The sequence below is a fragment of the Colias eurytheme genome, chromosome 4 (genome assembly GCF_061535395.1).
Source record: "Colias eurytheme isolate Ceu_HAF_F1 chromosome 4, ilColEury1 Martin Lab GWU primary, whole genome shotgun sequence".
NCBI lineage: Eukaryota > Metazoa > Arthropoda > Insecta > Lepidoptera > Pieridae > Colias > Colias eurytheme.
In genome coordinates this window covers 5,099,447-5,116,989 of record NC_142983.1, presented here as the reverse complement: position 1 = coordinate 5,116,989, position 17,543 = coordinate 5,099,447, and the positions used below count along the sequence as shown (strand labels likewise).

The following is a 17,543-nucleotide window of genomic DNA, read 5'->3' as shown; positions in this document are numbered from 1 at the left end:
CTTGCCTGAATGTTGGGATAGGGTACCCTGCCGAGCCTTTAATACGTTAAGAATTCGAGCCAAAACTTTTAGAGAGTGTAGGGGATATAAGGCTGTTGATCGCAATGTGTCTATCCGTTTGGGTCTTGTCCTGGTAACGCCTTCTCCCAACATGCGCAGAACCGGTGGGACGCGTGCCCCCGAAGTTTGCTAGTGCGCAGACAACCAGTGGTTTCCAGTTCAAAGAACTCGCGAGTCTCGCAGTATTATGCCCGGCACAGGCATTTCCTGCACCCATGTACCGGTAAGGTTTCTTTCAATTTGCCCTTATTGCATTGTTCTTCAGAGCCTATAGGGCGCGTGCAACCCAAGTTCTCTTCGAGTCAAGTGGGCGCGATGTATGTAGCCACAATGGATACGCCATTTTCATTGCAGTGCCCAGCTCAAGCATTCCCTGTCCCCGTGTTCAGGTAATATCAGAAAGTACTCGCACTTTTATTTTTTGTAATATTTTAGAACCAGTCGGTCGCGTACCTCCCAAATTCGCGACCGTCTTAACCGGAACTATGTTTGAAGTTAAGAAAAATGAATCATACGCTTTACAATGTCCCGCACAAGCGTTCCCCACCCCATTATTCAGGTAAATATTATTTATTTCTGTTATCATTGCTCCCTTTAGAACCCGTTGGACGAGTTCCGCCCAAATTTGCATCTGTAGTGATGGGGACTATGATCGGTGTCAAGAAAAATGAGTCTTTTGCATTGCAATGTCCTGCGCAAGCATTTCCTGTTCCAGTATTCAGGTAGCAAATTACAGAAATAATTAATGATAATTTATTCGCAAAATAATATATTAACAGCCATGAAATCCACATTTGTTTTTTACAAATATTTTCGACATCATCCTTTTCAACTTTTTGCTTCAGAACCAATGGGAAAAGTATCCCCAAAATTTCCAAGCTTAGAGAAAAGCCGTCTATTTAATTTCGATAGTAATCAAAGTCTAGCGGTACTTTGCCCGGCGCAAGCGTTTCCTGCCCCAATGTTTAGGTAAGATACATTCAATTGACAATTGGCCTACGTCCATTTTGAACAGTTTTCATTAACAGAGCCAATGGGAAAAGTATCACCGAAATTTCCATCGATGGAAACCGGACGAAGTTTCACGTTTTCATCAAACACATGCGTGACGTTACTCTGCCCAGCCCAAGCATTTCCTACTCCGTTGTTCAGGTATACTTTACCGTATTTTATGTTATGTTCTTAGAGCCGGTTGGGCGTGTTTCACCTAAATTCCCTTCGATGGACAGCTCAAGAAGTTTTAGTGCTACACTCAATGCAAGTTTGACTTTAATATGCCCCGCCCAGGCGTTTCCAGTCCCATTATTCAGGTAAAATAACGGTCATTACTTACATGTATTAAGTTATGTAATTTATTCATAGAGCCAGTCGGTCGTGTTTCACCTAAATTTACGACTACTGACAAAAGTCGTGCCTTCGATGCTAAAGAAAATGACAACGTCACGGTTTTGTGTCCCGCGCAGGCGTTTCCTGCTCCGAATTTCAGGTATACTTATATTTACCTTATTTTTTCATAGAACCAATGGGCAGCGCGGCTCCAAAAGTAGCTACAAAAATGATTGATATAACGGAAACTTCAGCAAATCAAACTAGTACCTTGCTTTGTATGGCGCAAGCCTTTCCTGTCCCAATATTCAGGTAAAAATATAGACCAAAAATTGCATTTACTAAGTTTACGCTTAAATTTTATTCTTGTTCAGAACCCGTAGGAAGAGTACCTCCAAAGTTTCCTACACTGGATAATGTTAGAGGTTTTGGTGCATATATTAACGCTAGTGTGACATTGTTATGTCCTGCGCAGGCATTTCCCGTTCCCTTGGCCAGGTAACAATTATTATTGTCTTGGTAAATTTTTAGAACCTATAAACTCCGCTCCACCAAAGGTTCCAATAAAAACGATAGAGTTCCTGGAATTTGCGATGGGTTCCAGCATCACATTATTTTGCTTGGCGCAAGCTTATCCGGTTCCAGTATTTAGGTAAGCATTTGTTGAGCTTGACAGGTTGTTTTCCAAAATATTATCTCCTCCATTCTCTTGAATAGATTAAGTACTCTGTTTAATTTACGATCAATAATAATAATTAGTATGATTAAGTACATACCGGCCAAATATAAATCTCTAGAATTTGTGGTTCTTCTTACAACATTTTGGCAGGTTACTTGTATAATTACTAAATCAAATATTTTTTTTTTCGAATTTCACATAAGTATTAAAGATTTTTTAAGCAACAAACTGCTATTTTAGAACCAATCGGCTCGAAAAGCCCTTCATTTTCAAGTGGTTCAAAATTAGCCTGGTATGAAATGACTGAAAGTCAGGACTTCGCTCTATTATGTCCAGCACAAGGGTTCCCCGTTCCACTTTTTAGGTAAGGTATTTAAAAATCAATAATATTTCAGAACCTATAAGCACGAAGCCGCCGGTGTTTTCGGGTGATGATAAATTCGCATGGTTTCTTAATAGAGCTATTGGACAAACTTTCGCATTATTATGTCGGGCTCAGGGATATCCTATTCCTGTATTCAGGTACATATTTCTTCTCATTAGAAGTATATAATCTCTTGACTCTTAAAATTAAATTTTAGAGCCCATTGGATCAAAATCACCGACCTTCTCCACTGATAATAAATTTTCTTGGTATGTAAGGACAGTTGGTCAGAGCCTAAACATATTATGCCCAGCGCAAGGTTACCCCGTACCAGTATTCAGGTGAATAACTTAAATTATTTTATTTGTAGAACCTATTGGATTTAAATCCCCCACATTCTCTAATGATGTCCAATTCTCTGGAATAACACGTAAAACAGGCCAAGACTTTGCTCTATTATGCCAAGCCCAAGCGTATCCAGTCCCATTATTCAGGTGAGAATATTTAAGACATACTCGTTTTGTTCATCACAGAGCCTATTGGATCCAAAGCACCGTCGTTTTCAATGGAATTTAAAAGCACTACTCTTACAAAAGTAGCTGAACAAGCGATTGTACTCTTATGCCAAGCTCAAGCTCACCCCCCTCCTATTTTCAAGTGAGTTCTTTATAATATAGAAAATTTGTTCAATCCAGAACCCGTATCTGCCAGAGCGCCATCATTCCCTACTTCTGCATCGTCCTATAATTATAATATTGAAGCTACTTCCGGCGGCTCCATGCTTTGCCAAGCGCAAGGGTACCCTCAACCAATGTTCAGGTAGGTTTATACATTTGTCACTCAACCTGATAATTCTTATAGAACCGGTGGGAGCCAAAGCTCCGTCATTTTCCACCGACTCCAAAGGCAGTATATTTATAAAAGAAACGGGACATAGCTTTGCGTTACTTTGTCAGGCTCAGGCGTCACCTATACCAATATTTAGGTAAGTTAATAGATTAAATGTGGTATCTTGCTTGTACAGAACCAGTGGGTTCCAAGCCACCGACCTTTTCAAATGATTTAACCTCATCTGCGGTGACGAGACATAAGGACCAAAATTTTGCAATGACGTGTCAAGCGCAAGCATTCCCTTTACCAATTTTCAGGCAAGTCAATAAACTTTATAATTTGTTTAAAAGCTTTTGTCTACGATGTATACAAACTATACAATAACTAAATTGTAGTCTCAAAACTACAAATTGTCGAAAAAAATATTATTGAACACTCAGAACTATTAATATAAAAGCATGTACATAGCGTAAGATATGATTCGGTAAAAAAAAAACGTTTTGTATAAACAGAGCCCGTCGGTTCAAAAGCTCCATCATTTTCAACTGAATCAGCACTTTCATCCTTGAAAAGGCACGAAAGTCAAAGTTTCGCTCTTCTATGCCAAGCTCAAGCTTTCCCCGTTCCAATCTTCAGGCAAGTTGAACAAGTATATTTTTAATTAAATACATACATTTTGTAGAGCCCGTTGGTGCTAAATCTCCGACATTTTCATCTGAATCCATGGGAAGCATATTTAGAAAGCGTGTCGGGCAAAGCTTTGGTCTTCTATGTCAAGCCCAAAGTTACCCTGCCCCAGTCTTCAGGCAAGTTAAATAATTCATTTCTATTCCAATTTAAATATAATTTTTATACAGAACCAGTCGGCTCCAAAGCTCCCACTTTTTCAACGGACTCTCGCAGTAGTACTTTCATAAGAGTCGTCGATCAAAGTTTCGCGTTATTGTGTCAAGCACAAGCGTATCCTGTTCCAATATTCAGGCAAGTTTAAAGCACTTATTAAATTATTACTCAATATTTAAAAATATGTTCCACCAGAGCCAATTGCGAGTGTTATACCAAGTATAACCGCAACACCAAAGGCGGCGGTTCATTTTTCACAAAATTCTGCGTTAGCGCTCTTGTGTCCAGCGCAAGGATATCCCGTACCGGTGTCAAGGTGCGTTGCCATTTATTTACCGTGATTAAAAAATTACAGAACCAACGAATAAAATTGCTCCCAGAAGCGACAAAAGCCGAAAATTTGAAGGTGGTGAAATCTTTATCGCGCCATTAGCGAGCTCTGTTTATTTAACTTGCGAAGTAGCCGGGTACCCTCCTCCTATTTTCCGGTAAGTGAAAATATTCACTTACAAATAATTATATACGGTGCATCGCCGGGAAACCTTTTACCGTGCCATATCGAAACTGTAATGAAATGAATGTAGGTGTCCTTTAAATATTTAAAAACTATTCGATTATTGCAGAACCTACTAATAAAATAGCGCCTCGAAAAGATTCCGCTCAGAACTTCGAAGGTTGGGAAGTATTTCTCGTGGCCCAAAACGATGTAGCGTATTTAAAGTGTCAAGTGGCCGCTTACCCCGCCCCCCTGTTTAGGTGAGTTTAGGTAGAGACGGTTACAGTAGGTTTAACTTGCAGAACCGACCGGTAGGACTCGGCCGAAAGTGACCGGAGACGGGCTCAATCGGCAAGTGGGGCGGGGTAGAGAGAGCCTCGCGCTCCTGTGCGAGGTGCAAGCGTACCCGGCGCCCGGCACGAGGTACGGAACGATCCGAAGGCACGGTGGCCGGCCGGCCGCATTCACGCATTCATCTATCACGTAGTATCACCACCAATGTATTGATGTCCGTTGTTATTGCAGTCTGGAGGTCGCGCTCGTGACATGAAGGCGTGATGAACCGCGGCCGGCCGCGCGCCTATTTACCCTCCCCAGCCAAAGTAACGATTGAGCGGCGTAGACACCTCCTGGTAAGTCACAGGGTGTTCTTGCTTTCATTCAGACGCTTTAATCTTTACTTTGTGCTTCCCGTAACACATGGCTAGTTTATAAACGGATTTGTGTCTCTAATTTTGTTTGAAATCTCATGGCTGTTTATACAATTTTGCGTCGTCACATGTCCTTCAGAGAGCTACGAGCTTAATCTCATTTGTAAATTCATCCGAAGCTTACCGTTGTTCTTTGATTTAAAGCTGATTCACGTGTAGGGGTCCGTCCATGAATTACTATTTTTTTAATTTTACTCGTCTAATTCGGAAAGTAAGTGCACACTTCCATCGTCCTGAACGCTTTCTCTTTTGTTCCAGGTGGTACAAGTTTATTGATGGCACGGCTAGAAAGCAACCAGTTGTTCTTAATGACAGAGTAAAACAAGTTTCTGGAACCCTTATTATCAAAGAAGCTAAGGTTGAGGATTCAGGAAAATATCTGTGCGTCGTAAACAACTCTGTCGGAGGTATGTTAATTATTATGGGTCTAGTATAACTTAGTTAGTATAAGTATGCCCAAGAATTTATTACTGTAAATCATTTATACAATATAAAAGATAGATATTTTGATATTTAAGTATTTTACCAGGTACTTACACATTTTTATCAACAACAAACAATTCAAATTAATTTATATAAATTAAATACAAACAAATATATTCTAAATCATATACTTAAATATTTTACATGTGCATTTCAGGTGAATCAGTAGAAACCGTACTTACCGTAACTGCGCCATTGAAAGCTACAGTGGAACCCGCCACTCAGACCGTTGACTTTGGACGTCCCGCTGTATTCACTTGCAGATACGAAGGAAATCCTGTTAAAACTATCACATGGCTGAAGGACGGCAAAGACATGAACCATCACGATCCCGCTCTGAGGTAATGGACTTTGAACTATGAGAAATTCAAATTTCAAATGTAACGTATTTTTGCAAACTTACCTATCGGGTTATATTTTATTACTGCAATAGATCGTGTAGATACAAAATAATATATATTTTATCCTTTACCACAAATAAATCATAGTCGAAATTGTGAATACTTGATTTTAATGTCTACTTATGTATGAATCTTTCAGAATCGAGTCAGTCAAGAAAGAAGACAAAGGAATGTACCAATGCTTTATCAGAAACGATCAGGAAAGTGCAGGAGCTAGCGCCGAATTGAAATTAGGAGGACGATGTAAGTTTTTTTTTTGTATTTTTAAATCTAAATAACAAAATGGATCATTAATTATTAAACAATAACAAGTAAATCTTTAAAATATTATTATTTCCATAACTGAACGATTTTTCGTTTGAGCTTGATACTATCCAATTTAGGTGAACAAAACATTATTATGTTTAGTTATATGAATAATGTATAAGTTACATGTACCTTTGTGGTATATTGGCCAGAATTTTTATCATCCCTTTCACTTGTCATTTTTTAATCGAAACCTATAACGTGGTTACGATTCGCATTTGTACAATTTTTGCTTGAACTATAAAAAGGGACGATATGACACATACAAAACCATTTTAGTGTTAGTGTCTGATTATTGTGATTTAAGTGCAATTATTCTTATTACTTACGAACTCAATTTCAGTCGAACCACCCCAAATCCGCCACAGCTTCTCGGAACAGACGCTCCGCTCTGGCCCATCATTACGTCTCAAGTGCGTCGCCTCCGGTAACCCCACTCCCGATATCGCGTGGCAATTGGATGGAGACAAGCTTAACAGTGGCGAGAGACTGCAGATCGGACAGTTTGTTACCGCTGATGGAAATGTGGAATCCCACTTGAATATCTCCTCTGTGCACACTAATGATGGTGGACTGTACTCCTGTATCGCGTCTAGCAAGGTAAGGTTCCTTGGGCTCTAGAATCGAAGAAGAATGATGTGGAAAATTGTATTTTATGGTTAACTTATTACTATGGTTAACGTCATTTACGTTATACATATTTTCATTACCTTTAGAGAAAGGTAGGGAGAGAAACACACATAATTTCCAGTTTTGTACTATTGTAATAGCTATATTTTTTTGTATTCTTTAAAATTATAAAAATTGCATATAAGTGCTTTATCACTAAATATAATAATAAGATTTTTTTTTTTAATTTTCGATTCGAACAATAAAAAAATTACCACATATGTTTTCAGGTCGGCAGTGCATCCCACTCGTCCCGAGTGAACGTATACGGGCTGCCGTACGTGCGCCCAATGAAGAAACGCCCCGTCGTCGCCGGAGACACTCTGATCGCGCACTGCCCTGTCGCTGGGTACCCTATCGACTCTATTGTGTGGGAACGGGATGGACGGTACATATTATATCTATTTATTACTTATTTCTTCATTGGCTAGATTTGAATCAACGTATAGCAATTGCCTTAAATGAGATACGAGGATATAGTTATAAATACAGTTTAATCCTTAAATATCTATCGTGTATTCATTGACTTCTGTATGTACCTACTGGTATTAATGGACAAGTATAGATAATAAAATATAATATAAATATAAGCTATGTAGTTGTCTGAAGAGGTTCTACAACCAACAGGTTTATCATTTTGCAAAACATGTATGTATAAGATAAAAAAATATTGTCCACTTAAAATTACTGATCTCTACACTTTGATAATGGATAACCTAAACTTTTTTTCTTAAATGCTAATATACCAAATTCCAGTGTGCTCCCAATCAACCGCAAACAGAAAGTATTCCCCAACGGCACGCTTGTCATCGAGAACGTAGAGCGTATGAGCGACCAGGCCACATACACGTGCGTCGCTAAGAACTCGCAGGGATATAGTGCAAGGGGACAACTCGAGTTGCAAGTTATGGGTACGTTCTTGAGTAATATATAGACTTTTTGAAGTGAAAACTTCTTTAGCGGCGTTGAGCACTTTTTCTGTAATGGGTATAAAATCTTAAACTCGCGTCAGGACACGTGACCTGATCGAAAAAGCGTAAGACGGATACCATTCTAAAATATCAAACATGCTCAACGTTAATAATCATGTTTTCACTTCTACCGGCACTCCAGGAGTGCAACCCGTCTTTTTTTTAATGTACCTGTGGATGGTGTAAACAATTTTTTGTGTCAATTTTAGTGTGGGAAATTTTGGGGGGTTTTCTATACTAATATTATAAAGAGGAAAAGTTTGTAAGTATGTATGTATGTATGTATGGTTTTCACGCATAAACTACTGGACCGATTTCAAAAATTCTTTCACCATTAGAAAGCTGCATCTTTACTGAGCAACATAGGCTATATTGCATTTTCAAAAAAATTAGAGATCCTTACCAAAAATGCAATAATGTAACCCAAGGTGTAAAAAAATCCTCAATAAAACTTCTGTCATCGCGTGCGCTGCGGAATCTATTGAAGATAGAACAAAAAAATGGTCTACGGTATTATAGAATGGATCAATATCTACAAGAAAGTCCGCGATACCATATGTCCATCTTCAGTAGTTATGTTACTACAACTTTTTTAAGTTTTCAAAGTAAATAGAAGTGCCGACAGTAATCAAACCATGTTTTCCATACACATATATTAATCCTTATCCCATTAATGATGTTTTATTATAGACTGTTTCAATACCAGCAAAATACTTTTTAAATGAAAAGAATTGGATATTCCATTCAAAAGATATAACGAATTTTTTAAAGTGTCAATCTACAGAAAATAGGAGGTATACTGTTCGAGCAGGCCTTAGTGCGGGGGTCACAGAGGAATTCTACCAATATGCGTCTTGACGGAACACAGTGGGGTTTTGGTCGGTAGGAATCCGACATAACCCACGGCCCCTCCCCCGGAGGCCGTGGGTATCTATGAAAGATTTCCCCACTAAAACAAAAAAAGGCCGTAGTGCGGGACGGGGTAAAGGTGATTTTCATGTGATTAAAAATTAAACCTATAGTCCAACCTATAGTAGACTTTTCACTGTAACGATATCGCTATCTATGCGGGTGAAACCGCAGGGCAATGCTAGTCCTATAATAAAGCAGATCTGAAGTTTTGTAGTAACGTCAAGCAATAATGAAGAGGAGCTGAGGGACATAAAAAATTGTTTACATCGTTTCACACGTTAAATAATGAGTGGGTAATGTAATGCGATCAAACAAATATAGATAAACTAAAATTTTACCAGTTTTTTATTTTATAGTAGTATATTTATCATTCTCAAAATAAAGTTGATTTAAATATTCTTATAAAGTTTCGTTTTGCGTTGATCGCATTACTTTATACACAATATTTTATCTATAACCTAAAGATATCAGATCAGAATAGAAAGATATAGAAGAACAAAACACGATCTTAATTTTACTTTCTATAATATTTTTATAATACTTTAGGTTATAAATACATTTGTTGCAATTTGAGAGTGGATAACATAAAACGACAGATTTATTTAAAAGGTTACTTTTTATTTTGTAAATAGAAAATATTCATACTATCAATCGGAATTTTTAATTATATGAGAACATTTTAAGCTCAAATGTATATTAAAACATCTGTCGGTTTTGGAAATGTGCTCTCAAAATGTTATCTGTTCGGAATTTAAGCGTGTATTCATTTAAATAGAGTTGAAAGCTCTGCGTTGCCACTATTTAAATAATCAAGAAATCAAATATGCCGTTAACATGACTATAATTAATAAACGAGTAAAATAATTTAAAAATGTAGTTACTTACAAAAAAAATTACGACATGGCTACTTTTAATTTTTAGTAATAAGTCAATGCAATACACGCTTAAAATTTCTGAAATACACATTTCTGTTTTATTCAAATAAATAAAATGAAGAATTTATCGCTTACTTTAAACATTTTAAAACAAAATGTAAGTGAAAGTTAATTTTAATAATAATATGATCTTGGTGGCGACAAAGTGGTAAGTTATAAATTGGAACTGGGTTCGATTCCCAGTCGGATGTGGTATGGTTATCCATATGTATTAATTTATTTAAAAAAAAAGTAAGCGATAGAACTGAGATTATGTCGTTGTAATAATAGAAGGATTTTTTTAGTTTAATATCAAATCAAAACATATCTCAGCATTCTTCAAAAAAAGTAATGCTATAATTCATCACTTAATAATCGACTCTATTGAACATATTATGTACTATTATTTTGTAGTATTATTCCAGCATATATTATAGCATTACTTTAAATATTAAGTGTAATAGAAATATGAACTAATACAATTTCTTTTCAGGTTATTTTGTATTGACTTATAATAGGGTGTGATATTTTACTAGGGAGAATTTAATATGTTTATACCCGCCAAAGCTACACCTTGTGCCACAAATATACTCTTATGAAATTAACTATCTGTTCAGTTCCCCCACAAATACTGCCATTTGAATTTGGCGACGAACCAGCAAACGCTGGAGACATGGCATCCATCTCTTGCGCTGTGAGTAAGGGTGACCAACCTCTCAATATCTCCTGGATATTTAACGGACAAATCGTATCCCGGCACAATGATTTGGGAATCGTTCTAACCAATATCAACAAAAAAACTTCCATATTGAACATTGATTCCGTGAACGGAAGCCATAGAGGCACTTTTTCCTGTGTGGCAACAAACGCAGCTGGCTCCGTTAACCATAGCGCTGTTCTTGAAGTCAATGGTACCGACTCAAATAGTTTCTTGTAAACTTCTTTGATTTCTCATCCTTTACTCCGAAAATATCCCAACTCCTGATTACATATAGCTTCTTTATCTTAGTTCCCCCGCAAATAACACCGTTCGAATTTGGAGAGGAAGTTCTCAATGAGGGCGAAACGGCATCTGTGTCGTGTGTAATGAGCAAAGGCGATCTACCCGTTACATTCAAATGGCGTTTTAATGGAGAAATTATAAATTCGCACAATACTCTCGGCATTGTTCTTACAACAATTAGCAAGAAAACGTCAATTTTAAACATTGAGGCTGTCAACGCCGTGCATCGCGGGTCGTACACTTGCGAAATAAGGAATGCAGCAGGCCAAACTAATCATACAACTCTACTTAGTGTTAACGGTTCGCTAACTTTTATTTATTTTTTTGACTTATATTAGTGCTTTTTCTTATTGTAACAGTACCTCCTCAAATCATGCCCTTTGATTTCGGCGATGAACCCGCAAACGCAGGTGACACCGCTTCTGTACAATGTGTAATGAACAAGGGTGATCTGCCTGCAAATTTTTCGTGGAGTTTAAATGGAAAAATAATATCATCCGCGAATAGTTTGGGAATCGCTATAGGAAGCATGAGTCGGAAAATGTCAATTCTCAACATTGATTCCGTAAATGGAACACATCGTGGAGTTTACGCCTGTCACGTAGGAAATCTGGCCGGACATGTTAACCATAGCGCCACACTAGAAGTCAATGGTCTATCTTTTTATATTACTTCTTACTTAATTTGCGTGCTTAGTGAAGTAGTATTCTTTAACAGTATTACCCCAAATCCATCCCTTCACCTTCGGTGACGAGCCTGCCAACGCGGGAGACACAGTCGGACTTCAATGTATGGTGACAAAAGGCGATGCACCAATTAATATAACGTGGTACTTGAATGGAAAACCAATGATAAATGTACAAGGAGTAACAGTGGCTAAAATAGGTCATAAATCGAGCAGTCTCTCAATTGACGCAGTTTCCTTTGTACATACTGGAGTTTACACTTGCTCCGCTACAAACCAAGCGGGTCATGCGAATTACTCCACAGATTTAGTCGTCAATGGTAACTTTTCATTGTAGATGATACAATTAATGTTTGCTTATTTCCTCGCAATTTAAATTGCATTCTCCCTTCCCCAATCCCTTAATGTAAAACTATGATATATCTGACATATCGCGCCGTAAAGAAAACGTAAAAATCTGCTTTGATATTTAAATAATATATTTTTATTCATTTTACTATCACAGTTGTACCACAGGTCACACCATTCGATTTTGGTGAAGAAACGTTGAATGCGGGCGATACTGTGTCGCTTACGTGTACTGTAGGAAAGGGTGATTTACCCCTTAAAATTCACTGGCAGCTTAACAATGCACCACTTAACTCGGGGAACGGTGTTTTTATAAACAGAAACGGAAAAAGAATATCTGTTTTAAGCATAGAGAATGTGCAACATGAACACATTGGAAATTATACTTGCATTGCTGAAAACGAAGCCGGTAGCAGTACTCACAGTGCTCTCCTCAATGTCAATGGTATCAATACGAATGAATATAATAATCAAATTACTATTGTAATTGCTTTTATTCGCACTTTATTATTCTATGTATTTTGTTTATACATACCGATGACAAAAAATCCTCACACATATCCATTTCTTTCATTCTCCTACACATTTATGTCTGTTTTAGCAAGCAATTTTAAACATGCTTTTAATTATGTATTCATGTATTTGAATGACAGTTATGCCACAAATTATGCCATTCGATTTTGGAACGGATCCTGTCAACGATCAAGAAATGATGGTAGTAATTTGCTCCGTCACCAAAGGCGACTTACCTTTAACTATACGTTGGTACTTTAACGGGATACCCCTCAAGTCTGAGACCAATGGCGTAACTCTAATAAATTCCAAACGCACTAGCCAACTCACTATAGAATCAGTATCCCATCACAATCAGGGCAATTATACGTGCTCAGTCAAAAACCAAGCGGGCAGCGCTAATCATACGGCTGAACTCTATGTTAATGGTATATTTTTGCAATTTTTTTAGAATAATACGCTTATTAATTATTTTAACCTTATTCCAACCACAGTCCCGCCACAAATTATCCCCTTTGAATTCGGTGAAGATTCATTCAATGCTCAGGAAATGGTGTTAGTCACGTGTACTGTCAGCAAAGGTGATCAACCATTAACAATAGAATGGTATTTTAATGGAAAAAAAGTAAAGTCGGGGGATATTGGAATTACTTTAATGAACACAAAACGGACGAGTCAATTGAGTATCGAATCAGTTACTCACCAAAACCAAGGAAATTATACATGCGTCGTGAAAAACCAAGCAGGCGTATTGAACCACACTTCTCAACTTTTTGTTAACGGTATCAATCCTTTACATTTGTAGTTCTATAGATTCTTATGTATTTTTACCTGTCCTGACATCCTCTCCTCCTTTGTAACTTTGGCGGGCTATAAAAACGAAAATGAAGGTGAAAATCAATGGCCCATTTAATGTCATCACGTTTGTTTCACGTTTTCAGTGGCGCCTATAATTACGCCTTTCGATTTCGATGAATCAGTTTTTTTCGGTGAAGGAGTACAAGTTATGTGTCATGTACCAAAAGGAGATACGCCTTTAAATTTCAAGTGGACTTTTAGTGAAGGCGATGTGAGTTCACTTACTGGGATAAATATCATTAATGCTGGAGACAGGGGCTCAGTACTCATTGTAGGTGCCGTTACAGCTAAACATTCTGGCAATTACACATGCACAGCCTCTAATACAGTTGCCAAGGCTAGCCATCACGCAACGCTCAATGTCAAGGGTATACGTTTATTGTAAACACGTGTCTGCTTTTTGTATTTTGTTGTTTCTCCACAATTCCGATAGAGTTATATTTAGTAATTCCATTAGATTATTATTTCACTTTACAGTGGCTCCGATAATATCTCCTTTCGAATTTGATGAAGCTGTATTTTATGGTGAAAGTATACAAGTTATGTGTCACACTCCAAAAGGTGATACCCCTATAGACTTTACGTGGTTCTTTCGGGGAAAACCTATACAAAAAAAAGATGCCATCACGATAACGAAAGTAGGAGCAAGGAGTTCGATTCTTGTTATTCCGTCTGTAACTGAAAAACATAGCGGAAATTATTCCTGCACTGCTTCAAATATCGTTGCGTACGCGAATCACACTGCTGCACTACACGTTCAGGGTATAAAATACGTTTTTGTAATTTTTGTTATGATTTTATTTATATTTTTATTTCGTTTGCCAGTTCCTCCACACATCGTCCCGTTTGAGGCCGAGGAGCCAGTTTTTGCAGGGGAATCCGTACAATTAAATTGCCACGTTTCTAAAGGCGATACACCTTTAACTATTACTTGGAGTTTCCATGGAAAAGAATTATCTTCTCACGAAGGCATTACTACAACGAAGATTGGTCAACGAACGTCGTTACTTACAATAATGAGTGCTATGGCTGGTCACAGTGGCGAATACTCGTGTCACGCCGCTAACCACGCCGGCCTCGCTCTTCACTCTACCTCAGTCAATGTTCATGGTATCTCCTGAACCCCTTCACAAACTTAGCACGCTGCACGCTTGCCTAAAAATTAATTTCGGCTTTCTAAATTAACAGTATTACCGTACATCGTGCCCTTTGAAGCGGATGAATCAGTATTTGCCGGCGAATCGGTTCAACTCAACTGTCACGTTTCAAAGGGCGATTTACCCCTTGACATCAAATGGCATTTTCATGGGTTTGAAAATTCATCATCGCATCTCGGCATAATGACAACAAAAATGACATCGCGAACTTCCTTTCTTTCAATTGTTGCGGCTACCGCAAGCCACAGTGGCAACTACACCTGCGTAGCTACCAATAGTGCCGGCTCCACTAACCACTCCACTGTCCTTAACGTTCATGGTCAGTTACTTTTATGTCATCAACCATCATTTTTTTTATAGCTGTACTGTGCTAAAAGATGCCAATGGGAAATAAGCACGAATTCCCTTTTGATATCTTATAGCAACGTAAGCTTGTTGGGTATTTTTTATTGCCATTTTTTTTTATTGCTCATGTTCATTTTTTGTACAGTTACACCAAACATTTTACCATTTGACGTCGATCAAGCCTTATTTTCTGGGGAATCCGTTCAGATGATGTGCCATATATCCAAGGGAGATACGCCCCTTGAAATACGGTGGGATTTTAATGGACATTCGCTTTCACGAGAGCTAGGAAGTTTTTCAAAAGTCGGAGATCGCACATCCGTCCTAGTGCTGCCTTCGGTTACGGGATCCCACAGTGGAAACTATACATGTATAGCAAAAAATCGCGCAGGCAGAACATCTTTTACGACCACACTTAAAGTCATTGGTATATACTGATAAATGTAGTGGCAAACGTTGCTTAATAACGACAAAATATTTTAAGTTATTCCTATCCGTAATCCTTAATATTTCATTATTACTTTATTTATCATAAGGAATGACTACTTTCGTATCTTATTTAAAGTGGTCCCATATATAAACCCGTTTGAAGTAGAAGAGTCTATATTTGCCGGAGAATCTGTACATCTCACATGCCATGTATCGAAAGGAGATCGGCCTTTACAAATATCATGGAGTTTTCAAGGAGTTGAAATTCCCTATCATAATAACATGGGCATAACTACTACAAAATTGGGAGAGAAAGCTTCTGTTCTTAGCATTCCAACAGCTATGGGTCAACATAGTGGGAATTATACTTGCACAGCAAGTAATAGAGCTGGCCGTGCACATCATTCCGCTGTCGTCAATATTCATGGTACTACGTCGTCTTAACTGTTATTAGAATTTCGTGAACTAGATATATACAACGTCGTTTAAACAAATGCACGTTATTAGTTTTACTTGTAGCATTCATTTTTATTTTTATTTTATGTTAGTTCCACCTCATATAATGCCATTCGAGATAGAAGAATCGATTTACTATGGAGAATCTGTTCAAATGACATGTCACGCGAGCAAGGGAGATCGACCGATGTCTATTTCGTGGACCTTTGAAGGTCAAGATCTGTCGACTCATACTGGAATAAAAACAATGAAGATGGCGGAACAGACTTCGTTTTTGTCTATCGCATCTGTCACCGGAGCTCATAGTGGCAATTATACGTGTATAGCTAAAAACAGAGCTGGAGAAGACAGATATTCTACTTCTCTGCATGTCAAGGGTATTTCAAATAAATATAACAGCATGTATGCCTATATATAAATCTAACTATGTGTATTTTTCTTTGCTCAGTCGTCCCTCACATCAAACCATTCGAGTTGGACGAAGCCGTGTTTGCAGGAGAATCTGTCCACCTCGACTGCCACGTACCTAAAGGCGATATTCCTCTTACCATATCTTGGAGTTTTCAAGGGCAATTTATAACACGTAGATTGGGTGTTAAGACAACAAAGTTAAATGAACGCGTATCAGTAATTGACATCCCGGTTGTAACGGACATAAATAGTGGGAACTACACCTGCACGGCTAGCAACAGAGCAGGGACCGCAAACCATACAGTTGTTCTCAACGTTATCGGTATAAATACGTAAATGAAACTAATATTAGCTTGCTTTCCATTTAGTTCCTCCCGTGGTCCAACCATTTTCATTCGGAGAAGTCGCCTTGAATTCTGGCCAAGTGGTTACAGCAGCTTGTTCCGTAATTGAAGGAGATCACCCCCTACAGTTACGATGGCTTTTCGATAATGAACCAATCAAACCTAAATCAGGAGTAACAGTATTTAATATTGGTGAAAGAAGTGCGATTCTCAGTATCGGTTCAGTAGCACACAGTCACGCAGGGAATTACACTTGTGTCGCAGACAATGAAGCAGGAATTGACTCACACACTTCATCATTAATAATAAACGGTGCTTAGTTTAACCGCGTAATTAGACATATCATAGGTTTAGTAATTTTTTTTTATACTTTTCTATATTCATCTTGTTTTGACACCATTACTGACTATACATTATATTTTCAGTACCCCCTAATATATTACCATTCTCGTTCGGTGAAAAACCAGCAAACGTGGGAGAGTATTTGCAGGTAGCATGTACTGTAAATTTCGGAGACCTTCCATTAACGATAACTTGGACGTTTAATAGTCAACTAATATCGCAAAGAAATAACAACTACTTAATATCTAATTCAAAGCGAAGTAGCTTACTGATCATTGAGTCAGTGGACGATAAGCATGCTGGTTCTTATACATGCATTGGAGAAAATCGCGCTGGTCGAACCACTTATTCTGCTGACTTGGTTGTATATGGTTAGTCGTTAGGTAGAAATATTAGACAGTTTATTTTATCAACTAGAAATCATTTGTTTCAGTTCCTCCAAAAATAGCACCCTTTTCTTTTGGGCCGGAACCGGCTTACTTAGGAGATTATTTTGCATTACAATGCATAATAACTCATGGCGATCAGCCCGTTAAAATAGAGTGGACCCTCAATAATCAATCAGCTAGAGGCATACCCGGTGTCAGACTTAGCAACAACGATCGAAGGAGTAGCGTCCTCACAATAGAATCTATAGCTGCCACGCACGCGGGTGTATATAATTGTACCGCAAAAAACGCCGGAGGC

General features: G+C 38.0%; 1 protein-coding gene across 1 annotated transcript in view; it reads left to right on the top strand.

Moving 5' to 3' along the window:
- Dscam1 (Down syndrome cell adhesion molecule 1) overlaps nt 1–17,543 on the top strand; it is a 62,867-nt gene that overhangs the window by 25,118 nt on the left and 20,206 nt on the right. Inside the window, exons 7-16 of the mRNA XM_090120512.1 lie at nt 906–1,029; nt 1,089–1,212; nt 1,423–1,546; nt 1,918–2,038; nt 5,568–5,716; nt 5,950–6,133; nt 6,333–6,436; nt 6,843–7,099; nt 7,399–7,556; nt 7,925–8,079. Coding sequence (XP_089976638.1) covers nt 906–1,029; nt 1,089–1,212; nt 1,423–1,546; nt 1,918–2,038; nt 5,568–5,716; nt 5,950–6,133; nt 6,333–6,436; nt 6,843–7,099; nt 7,399–7,556; nt 7,925–8,079 — 1,500 coding nt within the window. The remainder of the gene's footprint in view (nt 1–905; nt 1,030–1,088; nt 1,213–1,422; nt 1,547–1,917; nt 2,039–5,567; nt 5,717–5,949; nt 6,134–6,332; nt 6,437–6,842; nt 7,100–7,398; nt 7,557–7,924; nt 8,080–17,543) is intronic.